Source organism: Propithecus coquereli, unplaced genomic scaffold, assembly GCF_000956105.1.
Source record: "Propithecus coquereli isolate 6110/MARCELLA unplaced genomic scaffold, Pcoq_1.0 Scaffold178, whole genome shotgun sequence".
NCBI lineage: Eukaryota > Metazoa > Chordata > Mammalia > Primates > Indriidae > Propithecus > Propithecus coquereli.
The window spans coordinates 650866-667741 of record NW_012142523.1 but is presented as its reverse complement, the minus strand read 5'-3'; the positions used below and the strand labels follow the sequence as shown (position 1 = coordinate 667741).

General features: G+C 39.4%; 1 protein-coding gene across 1 annotated transcript in view; it reads right to left on the bottom strand.

The window, feature by feature from the left end:
• ZCCHC17 (zinc finger, CCHC domain containing 17) overlaps nt 1-16876 on the bottom strand; it is a 58522-nt gene that overhangs the window by 8776 nt on the left and 32870 nt on the right. The window contains exons 4-7 of the mRNA XM_012642336.1: nt 15954-16054; nt 14137-14228; nt 7622-7722; nt 5724-5869 (exon numbers count right to left, since the gene is read on the bottom strand). Of these exons, the coding sequence (XP_012497790.1) occupies nt 5724-5869; nt 7622-7722; nt 14137-14228; nt 15954-16054 (440 nt within the window). The remainder of the gene's footprint in view (nt 1-5723; nt 5870-7621; nt 7723-14136; nt 14229-15953; nt 16055-16876) is intronic.

Genomic DNA, 16876 nt, shown 5'->3' with positions numbered 1-16876 from the left:
GTAGAAACAGTGGGCATCAAGAGAGAAGCTTCACCCTTTTCAACTCCCTATAGTCCTTTTTTAATTAAAGAGGACTCACAAATTAGAAGTTCATATACACAAAGGTACTTTAAAAAAATAATAAGGTGCTGGGCAAGGTGTCATGCACCTGTAGTCCCAGCTACTTGGGAGGCTGAGGCAGGATCACTTGAGCCCAGGAGTTGGAGGCTGCAATAAGTTATGATGACATTACTGCACTCTAGCCCAGGGGAGTGAGAACTTGTCTCAACGAAAGGAAAAAAAAAAGGCATGATGACTATTACTGCTGTTGTTCATCAGACCACTGCTCTACTAAGTGAAGGGCAATGGAGGGTAGGAAAATGGGTTGACTAAGCAGATCATAAACAGCCTCATACCTAGCAGATCCTCAATAATTGGTTTGGTGAACTGAAATACGTATCTCAAAGCAGCTTTAGAAACAAACGAATAACTAATTGTACTAGGTGTATTCAGCAGTCCAAAAAGAACTCAGCCAAAGACCCATAGAGGTGAGATATCTATCCAACCACTTTAGGAAACTGACAAGTATCATTTACCTGCTAAAAGGTTAAAGAGAAAAAATAATCCTTGGAACATGTAAATAGAATCACACTTAAAAGTCTAGATCTGCTAAAGAAGTAAAATTATTTTAGTCTGCAGATGACATGATCTTCCACGTAGAAAATCCTAAAAATTCCACAAAACTAATAAATGAATTTAGCAAAGTTGCAGGATACAAAACCAACATGCTAAAATCAGTTGTGCTTCTATACACTAACGATGAGCAATTCAAAAAGGAAATTAAGAAAACAACTCCATTTGCAAAAGCATCAAAAAGAACAAAATACCCAGGAATAAACTTAACTAAGGAGGTGAAAGATTTGTATACTGAACTGCTATAAGAAATTAAATGACATAAGTAAATGGAATGACATTCCATTTTCATGAACTGGAAGACTTAATAGTCCACACTACCCAAAGCAATCTACAGATTCAATGTAATCCCTATCAAAATCCCAATGTTTTTTCTAAAATAGAAAAATCTATCCCAATGTTCATATGAAATCTCAAAGGACCCCAAATAGCCAAAACAATCTAGAAAAAGAAGAACAAAGCTGGAGGACTCATACTTCCTGATTTCAATGCTTACCATAAAGCTATAGTAATCAAAACAGTGTTGTACAGACATAAAGACAGACATATAGATCAATGGAATAGAATAGAGAGCCCAGAAATAAATCATCACATATACAGTCAAATGATTTTCAACAGGGTGCCAAGACTATTCAATGGGGAAAGGACAGTCTTTTCAATAAGTGGTGTTGGGAAAACTGGCTATCCTAATGTAAAAAAATTTCGGACCCTTATTTTATACCATATATAAAAATTAACTCAAAATGAATCAAAGACCCAAATGTAAGAGCTAAAACTATAAAACTCTTAGAAGAAATCACAGAGGAGAAGCTTAGTGACAATGGGTTTGGCAATGATTTCTTGAATGTGTCCAAAAGCACAGGCAATGGAAGAAAAAATAAGTAGGTTGAACTTCATGAAGATTAAATTTTTTTGTGCAAAGAATATTATCATGTGAGTATACGCAACACTACTGAACTGTACACTTAAAAATAGTTAAGATGGCAAATTTTATGTTATGTGTTATCACAACTTTGAAAAATGTAAATCTTAAGGGCAAAAAATAGGGAACATTAGCAATAGAATAAAAAGCAGTCCAGAGTATAGCAGAAAATATATGCGAATCATATACCTGCTGGGATTGATATCCAGAACACACAAAGAACTCCAACAAATCAACAACAAAAATAAACAACTCTATTAAAAAATGGGCAAAGAACTTGAATAGACATTTCTCCCAAGAAGATATACAACTGGCCAATAAGCACATGAAAAGATGTTCAACATTACTAATCATTAGGAAAATGCTAATCAAAACCAACAGATACCATTTTATACCCATTAGGATGGCTACTCCCAAAAAGAAAAAAAAAAAAAACCCCAGAAAACAGGTGTTGGCAAGGATGTGGAGACATTGGAACCTTTGTGCATTGCTGATGGGAATGTAAAATGGTATGGGAAACACCAGAGTGGTTGCTCAAAATATTAAAACCAGAATTAATGTATGATCCAGGAATTCCACTTCTGGGTATATACCCAAAAGAAATGAAAGCAGGGTCTCAAAAAGGTATTTGCATACCCATGTTCACAACAACTCATTCACACTAGCCAAAAGGTAGAAGGAACCTGAGTGTCTATGACAGATGAAGGGATAAGCAAAATGTGGTATATACATACAATGAAATGTTACTTGGCCTTAACAAGGAAGGAAACTCTGATACATGCTACAATGTAGATGAGCTTTGAGGACATTATGCTAAGTGAAGTAAGCCAGTCACAAAAAGACAAATACTGTAAGATTCCACTTATATGATTTACCTAGAGTACTCAGATTCATAGAGACAGGAAGTAGAATGGTGGTTGCCAGGGGCAAGGTGGAGGGGTGAATGGGAGTTAATGTTTAATGGGTACAGAGGTTCAGTCTGTCAAGAGGGATGGTGGTGGTGGTTGTACAACCATATGAATGTATTTGATGCCACTGAACTATACGCTTACAGTGGTTAAGATGACAAATTTTATGCTATGTATATTTTACCATAACTTAAAAAACAAACAAATAAAAACCACTACACCCAAAGGCTACAGATTTTGACTTGATCAAATGGGTGAATGTGATCCATGCACTAAAACAGGGCAGAATGTGGAAGGAGCAGCTTTGGGCAGGAAAATTAAGAGTTTTGGGGTGTGTTAAGCTTGATGCCACCTAGGCAACCAGATGCAGATGTCAAGCGAGCAGCCTATTATCTAAACTTGGAGTTAGACAGAAAAAGTCAGGGATAGAAATGCAGATTTGGATAAAAATAAGGATAGAAATACTTAACTTGGGGATTATTAGTATATAGATCATATTTTAAAACCATGGAACAGGATGAGATTACTTTGGAGCACTCCAACATTCAGAGTTAAAGCAGAGGGTGAGAAATCAACAATGAAGAAGAGTGGGCAGCAAGATGAAGAAGATGCTTTGTAAAAAAAAAAAAAAAAGTCAGATGCCCAGACCTAGGCCCTACGAACTTGGCACTTGAGAGGTTAAGAGCAAATATGGACTTTTTAAAACTCCCTAGGCTAGTTCAATATTCTGAATGTGAGAGATGTGAGGGGAGTGGGAGGAAGGAAGAGAATTTTGAGATATGTACCTAAAGGGTACCACTGGCAGCATTTGGTGACTGACTAGATGCGGGATGGAAAGGAGAGGAAAATAAATGACACGTTGGTTTCTTTGTTAGGAGACTGGGAGGGTACTGCTGCCATTAAAATGGGTAATATAAAATAGAAGGATAGAAACAGGGTTTTGGTGGTGGTAGTTGTTTGTGTGGTGGGAGGTGTGTGTATGTGTTTAGTGGGGAGGGCTGAAAAATAGATAATGATAGTCATAATGGTCAACTCTAATTAGGAAGTTACTTGTCAGTAATAATAATGTCAGTACATTATTATCAGCAAAAATAATATCTATTTTGGGAAGCTGGGCATCCCTCTGCAAGGAACACTGTGTCATCAAAGATGACAACGAGCCCACTTTGAAAATGAAGGAACTAAAGTTAGAGAGTCCAAAATTAACAGGTGGTAAATAGCACAGAAGGGCCTCAAACCTGGACACGATTCACTCCAAGCAAAAGTTTGAGGTACCTGTGGGATACCTCAGGGATGTGTTAGGGATGTGGAAGTCAATAGGGCAGCTAAAGTCTCAGAAGATATAGGATCACCCAGGGAGAGAATATACATATCAATAAATTATTATTCATATATTTGGCTAATTCCTATAATGGTATAATGAGCCCTTTTCCTCATTTACAAAATAAAGATCTCAATTTCAGATAATGACCAGTGAGGGCAAGGACCTCCTCACAGTCTTTGTATTCCTAGAGTTGCAACGCCTGGCACAAAACAACCACTCAACACGAGTTTGCCAAAGATCTAAAGGTCAGGTGTAGTGGCTCATGCCTATATCCCAGCACTATGGGAGGTTGAGGTGGGAGGATTGCTTGAGGCCAGGCATTCAAGACCAGCCTGGGCAATACAGTGAGACCCTTATTTGTACAAAAAATAAGAAAAACTAGCCAGGTGTGGTGGTGGGAGCCTGTGGTCCTAGCTACTGGGGAGGCCAAGGCAGAAGGATCACTTGAGCCCAGGGGTTAAAGTCTGCAGTGAGCTATGATCGCACCACTGCACTCCAGTGTGAGTGACAGACCAAGACTTTGTCTCTAAAAAAGAAGAAATAAATAAAAATTAAATAAATAAAAACGAAACTCAGTAATTGGCCACACTTTGAACAATCCTACATGATAGGAGAACTACTTCCTGATCGAACTATAGCATAGTTCTTTTATTTCCTCTCTGTGTAGCATGCTACAAATGCACTGTTTCTTTCTGCACCATAATGTCTGTTTTATGAATTGCTCTGCTCTAAGAAGTAGATAGGAGAAAGAATTCAGTGAGACAGGTGCTCTTACACAATGCTGAAGACAGATAAATACTTTCTGGAAGGCAATTTGATAAAATATATCAAGAGCCTTATAGCCCTAACTCATTAATCTTAAGAATTTATCCAAAGAAAACAATAAAGTGTAGGTTGGAATATAAAATATGCAACAATAGGAAAATAATTAAATAAAGCATCATACAGCCATAGGGTAAAATACTGTTGCTCTTAAATCAAGTTTTTGAAGAATACTTAAGAATACTAGAAAATGCTTTTGATAAGTAAAATGAAAAAAGAATATAAAATTATATCTAGTATGATCATAATTTTGTATTTGTACGTGTAGCTATAAATATCTATATTATTACCTAGAAAAAAAGATTAGCATATACCAAAAATACTAATACAAGAGTCTCTTTGGGTGGAAAGATTATAGGATACCTTGGTTTTTCTCTTTATGTTTTACAGATTTTTCTGTTTCTTTTTTTTTTTTTTTTCCTCACCTCTCTCAGCCTTCACAGAATTGAAGAGAATTAGAGACTTGCTCTGTTTCCTTTCTGTTTTTTTTTTTGAGACACAGCCTCACTCTGTCACCCTGGGGAGAGTGCAGTGGCGTCATTGTGTCTCACTACAACATCAAACTCCTGGGCTCAAGTGATCCTCCTGCCTCAGCCTCCCAAGTAGCTGGGATTACAGGTGTGGGCAATGACACCAGCTAATTTTTCTATTTGTAGTAGAGACGGGGTCTCTTATCTTGCTCAGGCTGGTCTTGAACTCCTGAGCTCAAGTAATCCTCCTGCCTCGGCCTCCCAGAGTGCTAGGATTACAGGTGTGAGCCACTGTGCCTAGCCTGTTTTCCAGTATTTCTAAAATTTCTACAAAAGGTACATTTTCATTAAAAATTTTTTTTTTAATTTTTAATTTTTTCTTTTTAGAGATAGTGTCTCCCCAAGTTGCCCAGGCTGGAGTGCAGTGGCTATTCACAGGCAGAATCATAGGGCACTGTGGCCTCAAACTCCTGGCCTCAGGTGATCCTCTCACCTCAATCTCCAAAGGAAATGGGATTACAGGCATTAACCATCACACCTGGCTTTTCATATTTTCATTTTAAAACTTGAAGAAATATAATAAATAAAAGCAAAACAGCACTTACCTTCTTTCTTTTTCTAGAAGAATTCTTCATGGGGTCAGGCTTCTCAAACTCTGCTGACTTTGCTTCTTCCTTCTCCTCTTCCTCATCAGGTATAAGAGAGTATTTGGTCCCACCCGGTTGCATGAAGCAATCTTTTGCAAAGTGGCCTGCAGAAGAGAAGTAGAAAAGGTAGGGACGGAGGAAGCAGTCTTTCCTCCCAGCAGGTGGATCTTCCCCAGAGGCTCCTGAAAGGGTCTGGTTCAGGAAATATTGAGATCATTCGGAGCAGCTGTTTGATCAGAGGAGATTTTCCATCACCTCAAGATGGCATTGCTCACTCAACCAGGGCCAGACTAGCAGCTGGTCTTAGAGCTGTGGGAAACACAGTCTTAGGGTTGCTCTGGAAATGACAGAGGATATGAAAATGCAGGCTTACGTGCCATTATTAATGGGGCTTATTAATTTTTAAAGATTTTGGAACTTATTCCTGACAGCGAAAAGCTGTTCCAGAGAGCAGGATGCTTAGCAGAGGGAAGCCAAGTGGCAGGCCAAGCCCTAAAGGAAGACAGCTCTTAGGCAGCTGGCAGGAAGTAGGCACTTATATCCACGGTAACACATGGAGAGACAGGCACAGTCACCTAGGGGTACTGAACATTCACAGATTGTCAGGTCTGGCAAGGGCCACAGAGATCATCAAATCCAACATCCTACATTTGCAGAGGATATTAAGGCCCAGAGTTGAGAAGTAGCTCAAGGTCACACAGCAGCAGAACTAAAACCTATCCCAGGTCTTATGTCTCCCTGCCCTTGTGCTCTTTCTGCTGCACCAAAACCAATCATGCCTTTGGCCTAAACTTTGCTGACTGGGATGATTCCACCTCCCATTATTCTTCTCTGCCTTATGTAACGCCTAGTGAACACAGGTTCAAAGTAAGAGACTCCACCATCCCTGAGCCTATAGTGCTATTGAGGGGCGCCTGAACAGATGCTATGCTCTACAGTCTAGCTCTGTCTGAGCTTGTGGTAGATCCTGTCTCAGGCACAGAGGAATTGTACAAGATTATCAAAAAGCTATGTATTTGTATACTACTATGTACCTCTGGGTCCAGAAGCTGGTTAGTGCCCAGAAGGGGAATACATCAGAGTTTTCCAAATATCTGGAATGCTCCCATAATTCTGCTGAGGAGGTATTCTTTCTCTCAATTTTATTTTTCCCTTCCTCCCTCTATATTAATGATAAGTATGGGCTTAAACCCCACAACTTCAAGCAGGGCACAAATCTGCTAGCAGTTATGACAGAAAAATCAACAGAGCAGGATGCATGGAAGGCTAGGGAGAGGAGGTGACAAATTGAGGCCACTCTGAAAATGAGAAGCTGGCAATCCCTCTCATCATAGCTCCAACAAGGGAAGTTAGGCTGAAAGAGCTTTTTAATATTTGAGAGAGACTAGAGGAAACCTGAGGAAATAGAGCTAAAAGGAAGTGACTAGCCTATATTCTTTATTAGTAAAAGGCTGCTGTACTCGGAACTCCAACGTTAAAGAGATAAAGCCCAGAAAGAAAGGGCTTAACATGGAACTTTAAGGAATATATTTCTAAGTCACTTAATTTGTGCAGAACAATAATTGTCCTTGGAGATAAAACTTAAGAGTGTTAATCATAATCCAACACTCTTACCCCTCCTGGCATGGTTCATGGGGACCTTGTCCAGGCAGAGTATCATTCAGAAAAGTAAATAGAAAAAGCATCAAGCCACCAACTCTTATGTGAGTCTGGTTGGAATAACAGCATGAACAGGTGAGGCCATCACTTGGCTAAAAAACAGGGTGAGCTACACTCACACTGGGCTGCCTCCTTCGTCCAGTAAAGGGTACATCCACAAGGACAGAAAGATGGAAATGGCAGAGGCTTCACCTTACCTTTACAGCCACACTTCTTGCAGGTAGTGTTGAGGACAGCCTCAAGGGTGATCTTTTGCCCCGTGTAATCCTGGAAGGAACGCCTCCTCCTCTCTTCTTGCCTGTAATGAAAAAGATACTGACTGTTGGCCCTCTTAAGAGATGTGGACAGAGATACTACAAGGTAATGCTGCATGTTGGTTTTTTGTTTTGTGTTTGGCAGTGAAAAGGGAGAAAGAAGGAAAAGTGTTAGGCAGAACAAGACAGGCACTGAAAACAATGATGTGAAATAGCTCAATTTTTTCATTCAGGACAAGGCTTGGAACTAACAATTAGGAATGAAACCAGGCCTCATCTCACTAATGCGCACAGGATGAAAATATATTAATAATTACTCACCATGCTAAACACCCTACAGGCCTTATCAGGTCACTCAAGGGTTAAAAGACCTTCAAAAGCTTTCTAAAAAAATCAAGTCCAAATTCATACCTCGGCATTCAAGGCCTTTCCCAGTCTGTCTCTAATCTACTTTTCCAGCCTCATCTTTACTTATATAATATGCTCTGGCCAAACGAGACTATTTTTCCTTCTCCAGAGGGTTCAAGTAGTTCCCTCTCTCTGAAATGCTCCGCTTGCCCTCTTTACTCCCACCTCACCACTTCACCACACCCACACAGTTCAAGGCTCAGCCCAGTTACCACATCTCCTTCTATCAATTCTTCCATGAGTCCCTCAGCCAGAATTAAACTTTGTTCACATTCTCATAGCATTTTTGAAAAAAAATTCTAAGCTGCTGACTAAAGTATAATACACATATAGAAAAGTTTTTATCATAAGTATACAGCTCACTTGATTTTCACAATTTAAACATACTGATGTTACCAGTGCTTAGATGAAAACACAGAACATTACCACACCCTCAGAAGCCTGTCTCATGCAACCTTCTAGTCACCATGCCTCTCTCCAGGGTAATCACTATTTCTAACAGCATAGAGTTCTTTTACCTATTTTTGTAAATTATATAAATGGAATCATAGAGTATGGACTCTTCTGTGTCTTGCTTCTATTGTTTGTGTCATTTATCCATATTGTTGTATATAGTTAGGAATCATTCATTATCATTGCTGTACAGTATTCTATAATACTATCGGTGGGTACTTGAATAATTTCTGTTATGAACAGTGCTTCTGTGAACTTTCTAGTACATGTCTTTTGGCAAACATATGCATGCATTTCTGTTCAGAAATGCTAGTTCCACACAGGAGTGGAACGGCTGGGTTTTAGGGCATCGGCTTTAGCAGACACTGCCAGTTTTCCATAGCACATTTACCAAGTTACACTCCTATCAGCAGAGGATAAACATTCCAGTTGTCATAGCTTTTATTTTTCACCTTTATTATAACACACAGTGTCTGCAGAGTAGGTAACCAGAAAATATTTAATTGAAGGGCATCACCCTCAATCACTCTCTTTTTCAAACTTTAACTGAATCCTATACACACTTCAATCCAAGCACATATCACACTTTACTGTATTATATATTTATCTTTCTTCTCTAGAAAGTGAGACCTTAAGTTACAATATATTACCTGTGTTTGTTCTCCAGCACCTTAACCTAAGGCTTGACACACACTAAGTATCAATGTTTGTTGCAATTTCTTTGCTCTTCACCCAAAAATATTCTTTCTTTACCTGAATCTCTTTAAAATTTAACTCTGCCTACACCTAAGATCTTCAAACCATTCACCAGGTCTCTACAGTCCAGCAAAAACAGAGGAATATTCTGTCAAATCAGCCATATTATCCAAAGAAACGAGGGATAGCTATATAAAAGCAGAACAAAGCTAACCACTTCCCATGTACACTTTTTCAACCTGACATCATGAACATACCACTTCACATATTTTAGCCAACAGTTTCATGAGACATGCAGGCTGACGAGAGGAAACAGAAGGACAATGATATTCCATATCTGTCCCCTTCACTGAACTTGAAACTTCCTCAAAGTTCAGCTCAAATACTGCATCTTCTAGGAAATGCTCCCTGATACCACAGGCAGAGATAATTTACTCTTTTGTGTCACCACAGTATTTTACTCTCTGATCATTGGGTTAGGTTTACATTTTGCCTCACTCTCTGCATCATAAGTAGGACCTCAAGAAACAAACACTGTCTAACGCACTGTTGTCGAAAAGAATACAGTGATGGATATGTTCTATAAATCTGTAAGTCTACACTGCCCAAACATGTGGCTATTAAGCACTTAAAATGTGGCTTCCAGGCCAGGCACGGTGGCTGACACCTGTAATTCCAGCACTTTGGGAAGCCAAGGTGAGAGGATTGTTTGAGGCCAGGAGTTTGACATCAGGCTTGACAACATAGAAGACTCTACAAAAAACTTTTTAAAAAATTAGAATGCGGGCAGTAGCTCATGCCTCTAGTCCTAGCTACTTGGGACACTAAGGCAGGAGGATTGCTTGAGCTCAAGGGGTTTGAAGTTAAAGTGAGCTACAATTGCGTCATTGCATTCTAGTCCGGTTGACAGAGCAAGACCATCTCTTTTTTAAAAACTTTTGTAGGGGGAGGGGGGGACAAGGGCAACATACGTAACCTAAACATTTGTACCCCCATAATATCCTGAAAAAAAAAAAATATTTTTGTAGGCATTGGGTCTTGCCATGTTGCCCAGACTGGTCTCGAACTAGTGGCTTCATGCAATCCTTCCACCTTGGCCTCCCAAAGTGCTGGGATTACAAGTGTGAGCCACTACACCTGGCCAACACTCTGTCTCTTAAAAAAAAAATTTTTTTTTAAATGTGGCTACTGTGATTGAGGAATTGGATACTAAATTTTATTTAATTTTGATTACTTTACATTTAAATGGCCACATGTGACAAGGAGCTACCCACTTGGACTGTGCAGACAAGTATATCATTTAAGTTCTGAAAATGTATGCTCAAATTCCTAGCTTTTGCCTTAGAAGAATCTTACTCAAAGGATGGCGGGGACAGTCAATTTGATTATCGGAGAGGATCCTTTCAAAACACATAATGAGGCCGGGCGCGGTGGCTCACGCCTGTAATCCTACGTCTCTGGGAGGCCGAGGCGGGCGGATTGTTTGAGCTCAGGAGTTCGAAACCAGCCTGAGCAAGAGCGGGACCCCATCTCTACTAAAATTAGAAAGAAATTAATTGGACAACTAAAAATATATAGAAAAAATTAGCCGGGCATGGTGGCACATGCCTGTAGTCCCAGCTACTTGGGAGGCTGAGGCAGGAGGATCACTTGAGCCCAGGAGCTTGAGGTTGCTGTGAGCTAGGATGACACCATGGCACTCTAGCCCGGGCAACACAGTGAGACTCTGTCTCAAAACAAACAAACAAACAAACAAACAAACAAACAAAAAAAACACAAAAAAACACATAATGAAACTTGAGTAACAAACATGAAGGCAGAAACTTAGGGACTTAACTTGAACAAATCATAAACTCCTTGTTTGTGAAGCTGAGTTTCAAGTGGCTATGAGGTATGGCTTAAGCAAACCCTCATTATAATCAATTCCAATACTCTGTGGATTCTAACATACTACAAACCAAATCATACCTCCCAGCTAACACTCAATTCAACAAATGTGTCACTCATCCAGATGTCTCCGTTTCTGTCCTCATTGCCATCATACTATAATAGTTTAGGCTTTATCACATTTCATCTAGAGAGTAATAACTCTCTCACTGGTCTCCCTGCCTCTAGTTTTTCTCCTCCAATCCATCCACTACACATTGTCAAATTAATCTTTCTTTTTTTCAGTTCAACTAATAATAAGTGGCTAGTGCTGTGCTAGTAGTATGTATATGAAAATGGACAGGACATGGTCCTTTTCCTCAAGGAACTCATGGTCTAGCAGCAGTGGGAGACTTACAAACGAATAACTGTAGTGTGGTGAGTCATAAATCCTTTCTAAAGACAATACTATGCTGGCTACACCTAATTGGAAACTGCTACTTTAGCCCCTTTCCATTTGCAGAGTAACTTATTAGATGACCTTTGGGGCCTGAGGGGATACAATGTAAGAGCTAGACTTTGATGGAAAATGAAAGGTGGCTAACAAACTGTGGGTAGCTGGAGACAGCATGAGGATATTGAGCATAACAGGGTGAAGCCAGACAATGGGGTACCTGGGGAGATTAATCAGATCAGAAGCCTCTCCCACTCGAAAGCTTTTTAAAAAATCCATATTCTTTGACTGATATTCAAGGCTCTCCCCAATCTGACCCCAACATACTTTTCAAGCCTTACATTCTGGTACTTGACCATACCCTCTCGTTTCCTTAAACGACACTCCCGAACGTGCCACGTGCTTTTCCTGCCTCATGCCTTTCCTCAAACCATTTCTTCTGCCTGGAATATTGTTCCTTGCCCTGTCGTCTAACAAAATCTTCTTTGTTCCTCAAGACCTAGCTCAAATGCCACCTACTCTCTGACCATCATGGCCTGAAATCAATTGTTCCTCTTCAAGCTAATTCCTTAAACTCGTTCTTTAAACCATTCTTGTAGCATTTATTACACATTGCCTTGTATTTGTTGAATAAATGAGTAAATGAATGCTACCCAGCAGGCACTATGGGAGATAAGACATGGCTCCTGTTTTTACAGGTCTTATACATTCTTTCAAAAGAAAGGGTGAGGTAATCTCTGATATTAGAGGAAAAACAAAGAGGCAGTTAAAACAACAATTGCAAGAAGCTGCATATATTAAATGTCTATCATAGACTAGACACTAAGCTGGCTCTTACAAATAAGATTTTACTGAAATCATTCCATCATTTCTGAGATACCTCCAGAATCTCTGATGGTATCATTATCTCCATTTTATAGTGAAGAAGCTGAAGTTCAGTTATCCATTCAGTTATCTATCTAAGTTATCTATTCGAGGTCATATACTAGTTTGAGCAGAACTAGCACTCTTTCCTTTTTATATATATACACACTCTTTCTAATTCAAGTGTAACTCTAAAACCTATAATCATTCCACTATGCCATGCTTCTTTCCTGAGAGCCACAGACATAGTTTACAAAAGTTACTGTTTCAGCCCCTTAGTTATTACTAGAAATAGTCCATACATTGAGACAGGTACAGAGCGAAACCAGCGAGTCCTTTCCCTTCCCTACCCTTCTTCTGAGAAACGGAGACAGTGTTTTGTCTTACTTATTTTATATTTTACCACTGTAAGGGTGGCTTTGGGAAATTTCCCTGCTTTTTAATGAGTCTGTGTATCACAGGATTCTTTGGAACAGAAGCAATTTATTATAATGGAATCAGTAAGTGCCAGAGTTAAATAACATGGAAAATGTTTTGTCAATAATCAGCCCTACAAATGTCAATATTTAAGGACTAAACTACAGAAATATGAAAAACTCTAAGTCACATGCAACAGCTAGAAGCATTATGTGGTGAAAAGTACATTAGCTTCAAGGTCAGAGAGACCTAGATTCAAGTCCCTGATATTTGCTCTGTAACCACAAGCAAGTTACTTAGCACCAAGCTATAATGTAGGAATACAGAGTAAAATGGGGATAACGCCCACATTGCAGGTTGTTAGGAGAATTACATGCACTAATGTATATAAAATGCCTTGCATAATGCCTGCCTAGTAATATGTATCCAATAAATATCACTTCCCTTCCTTCATATCCAAAGTAATTTTGCTCAGAACTATAAACAAAAGGGTTTCCAAACTTTTCACCAACAAGATCCCATTCAAATAACATTTATCATCTTTGTCTTGTTTTTTTTTAAATTAATCAATGACACCTAATTAGCAAGAGAGAAACAATGTAATCTTTTATCATCTAAAATAACAGCATGGTTAACCTGAGGATAAATGTATGATTTTGGCTGGCTTTCTGAAACCCTAAAAACAGTTAATAAACCCTCCAAGATTCCTTCAAGTGATCTTATGGATCCAAGAATCCCTGGTTAGAAATTCAAGAAAGCCTCTGAGACAAACAGAAAATTCCCCATATCACCAGACATTAACCTACATGGACAGAAAATCTTCCATTCCTAAATGAAAGGTCGGAAGAAACAATGAAAGCAAGGTGTTGTTTTCAGAACACAGTGTATCCCAAGATGTGGGAGTCTAAACCCCACTGGAGTTACTCCTAGATTACCCTAACCCCCTGACATGGTCTCATTAGAAGAGAGGTAAATAACAGTACTTCACGAATGCTTATTGGGCTAACTGGTTAAAGGGCAGAAACAGAAAGAGATTAACGGGAGGGAAACAAAACTATTGATGGAGCACACTCCTATGCTAGGAGGTTTGCATGTTAACATTTCACCTTAGAACTCTATGCAGCAAAGTGTTATCTACACTTTACACCTCTAAAAGCCAAAGAGCACAAAGGTTATATAACTCATCAATATCACAAAGTCTATAAACGGTAGAGTTCCCAGTTCAGCCTGATCTACCACAGCATTCTATGGTTTCTATGGGATATAGAAGGATTTCAGCCTTTCCAAACCTTTTACCTACTCAATGATAACGTTGTTGGGATCAAGGTCTTTCCCAGTCCCTTGGTTGACAACTTTCATGGAGAGGGATACTTTTATCCTATCATTTTTCATCTGAAAAAGACAAAAGCAAAGTCACCAAAAACTCTAAGTACATCATTCAGACTAACAGTCTAAAATTATCTAAGAATCAAAACTTGCACTGTCATAACATACACTGAGTTCCTCTAATGGACTAAGTACTGTGTGTGCTAGGAACATTGAGGGTACAAAGAAGAATAATAGGCAAACCCTATCACAGAAGAATTTTAGGAAACAGTCTTTATCTCACTCCTCTCCCTCTGGGAGAAAGACAGAAATAGTTGCTTAGAAATCCAAGGCCTGTGGAGGTAACCTGGCAGAAAGTAAAACCTGTTTCTTCCGGGTAAGTTCAGCATAGTGATTGGTTCAGAGATTCATAAACCCAGAATGGGTTTTAGAACATTTTAGGAGACTAGATCTCCTTTTGGACTTGGTCTAGAGCTCCATTAAGCATGAAGACACTTGTTAATCACGTTGGTCTTCTTTTGCTTCCTATAGCACATAAAGCGTTTCTTCACTTCAGGGTCTTTGCACCAGTTATTTATTCTCTCTGTCTGGAATGTTCTTAGCCCAACTCTTCACATGACTAGCTCCTTTTCGTTTGGGTCTCAGCTCATATACCATCTCTTCAGACAGCCCTTTCTGACAACTTTATCTAAATCTACCTCCATTGTCATTTGAACCCAATATAGCACTTATTATAATTTGCTATTTTATGTATATGTTTGTTTACTTTTTAAAAATTTATCTCCTCCACTTATATTCTCTATCTCTTTTAAGAGATGGGGGTCTTGCTTTGTCACTGAGGCAGGAATGCAGTAGTATGATTGTAGCTCACTACAGCCTCAAACTCCTGGGCTCAAGCAATCCTCCTGCTTCAGCCTCCCAAGAGCTAGAACTAAAGGCACACGCCACCACGCCTGGCTAATATTTTTCATTGTTTTTAGAGATAGGGGTCTTACTATGTTGCTCAGGCTGGTCTCAAACTCCTGGCCTCAACTCAAGCTATCCTGCCACCTCGGCCTCCCAAGTAGCTGGGATTACAGGCATGAGACACCACACCTGATTGTCCTTCACTTATATTCTATATAAACTCCATAACAGCTGGGATCATTTATGTCTGGTTCACTCTTGTTTCCCCAACCCTAGCACATATTAAGCACTTAAATATTATTGAATAATAGCTCTTTCAGACCTATCTCCCCTGCCATTCTCTGGTAGAAGAGCAGGACTCATTATGTGTTCATATTTCTCGTGTGCTATGCTCACACCCACAGCCTTCATACCTTGAACAGAATTGTTATTAACAGGGACCTTTGGATCTTTCTCACATCCCACACATGGCATGATGATAGATATTAGGAAAAATGACTGTAAGTCCTCTGTCCTTTTTTGTTTTGTCCCAAACTGAAGGGTACCTGGCAGACATTCTTTGAAGTCTATGACAAAGACTTGCCCCATATATTAAGTTTCCTTCTCTCATTTTGGTTCTTTTCTTTCTTTTTTCCCTCCTGCCCACCGTATAGGTAAACTTCAGGGAAGGAAGTTTGCGAACAGACACTTATTGCACCACACTTTTATAGTCCACACCATTCCTTCTGGTTTAAATTCAGGACAGATTCTAGTGACAAGATTTAAAAATAAGATTATCAGCCACAATTAACAACATTTACATGCTTACTATCATAAAATACCAAGAAAATCCCAGCTCTTCCTATGCCTTTTTTCTAACCCCATGAAAGTGGCACAGAACTTTACCTCTCGGCCAATAAGCTTCACCCACACTTTGTCTCCGACATCCACTATTTCAGAGGGTTTATCCACCCGACAGGATGACATATGAGTTCGATGGACCAGACCTGGGCACAAGAAGTAGAAATAAAATAAAACGGAGGGCATGTCTGGTATTTATACTCTAAACAACTGGATAAGGAGAAGATAAGAAATGGGGAATGCAAGGAAAGAATGAAAGTTTCCAGTGAAAAATATTTGTTAAAACATCAAATTAAACCAATTTGAGATTGCTTTTTATACCTAATCAACCAACAAACATTCTTAAAATAATGCTCAATGTTAGTAAAGATGTGATAAAATAACTAAAACCATGTAAGACTGATAGAAATACCAGTTGGTAAAATTCTTTGAAAGCAAAGGCATAAAGATGTTTATACCTTTCATGCAAGCATATCATCAATGACATTTTTTTCAAAGGAAAAACTTAATAGAGGCAAAAACCTATGGGCATAAAATGCTTGCAGTATTATTACCAACAAAGGTTAAGAAAAAATAAGAGGCCAGGCAGCTGGCTCATGCCTATAATCTCAGCACTTTGGGAGGCCGAGGTGGAAGGATTCTTGAGGCCAGGAGTTCAAGATTTGACTGGGCAACACAGCAAGACTCCACCTCTTAAAAAAAGAAAAAAAAAAAAAGCCAGGCATGGTGGTGCATGCCTATAGTGCCAGCTACTTGGGAGGCTGAGGCAGGAGAATCGCTTGAGCCCTGGAGTTTGAAGTTGCAGTCAGCTGTGATTGTACCACTGCACTCCATCCTGGGCAACAAAACAGGACCTTGTCTCTTTAAAAAAAAAGTAACATGAAGAATTATAAAACAGGCTGGGTGCGGTGGCTCACGCCTGTAATCCTAGCACTCTGGGAGGCCGAGGCGGGTGGATCGCTCAAGGT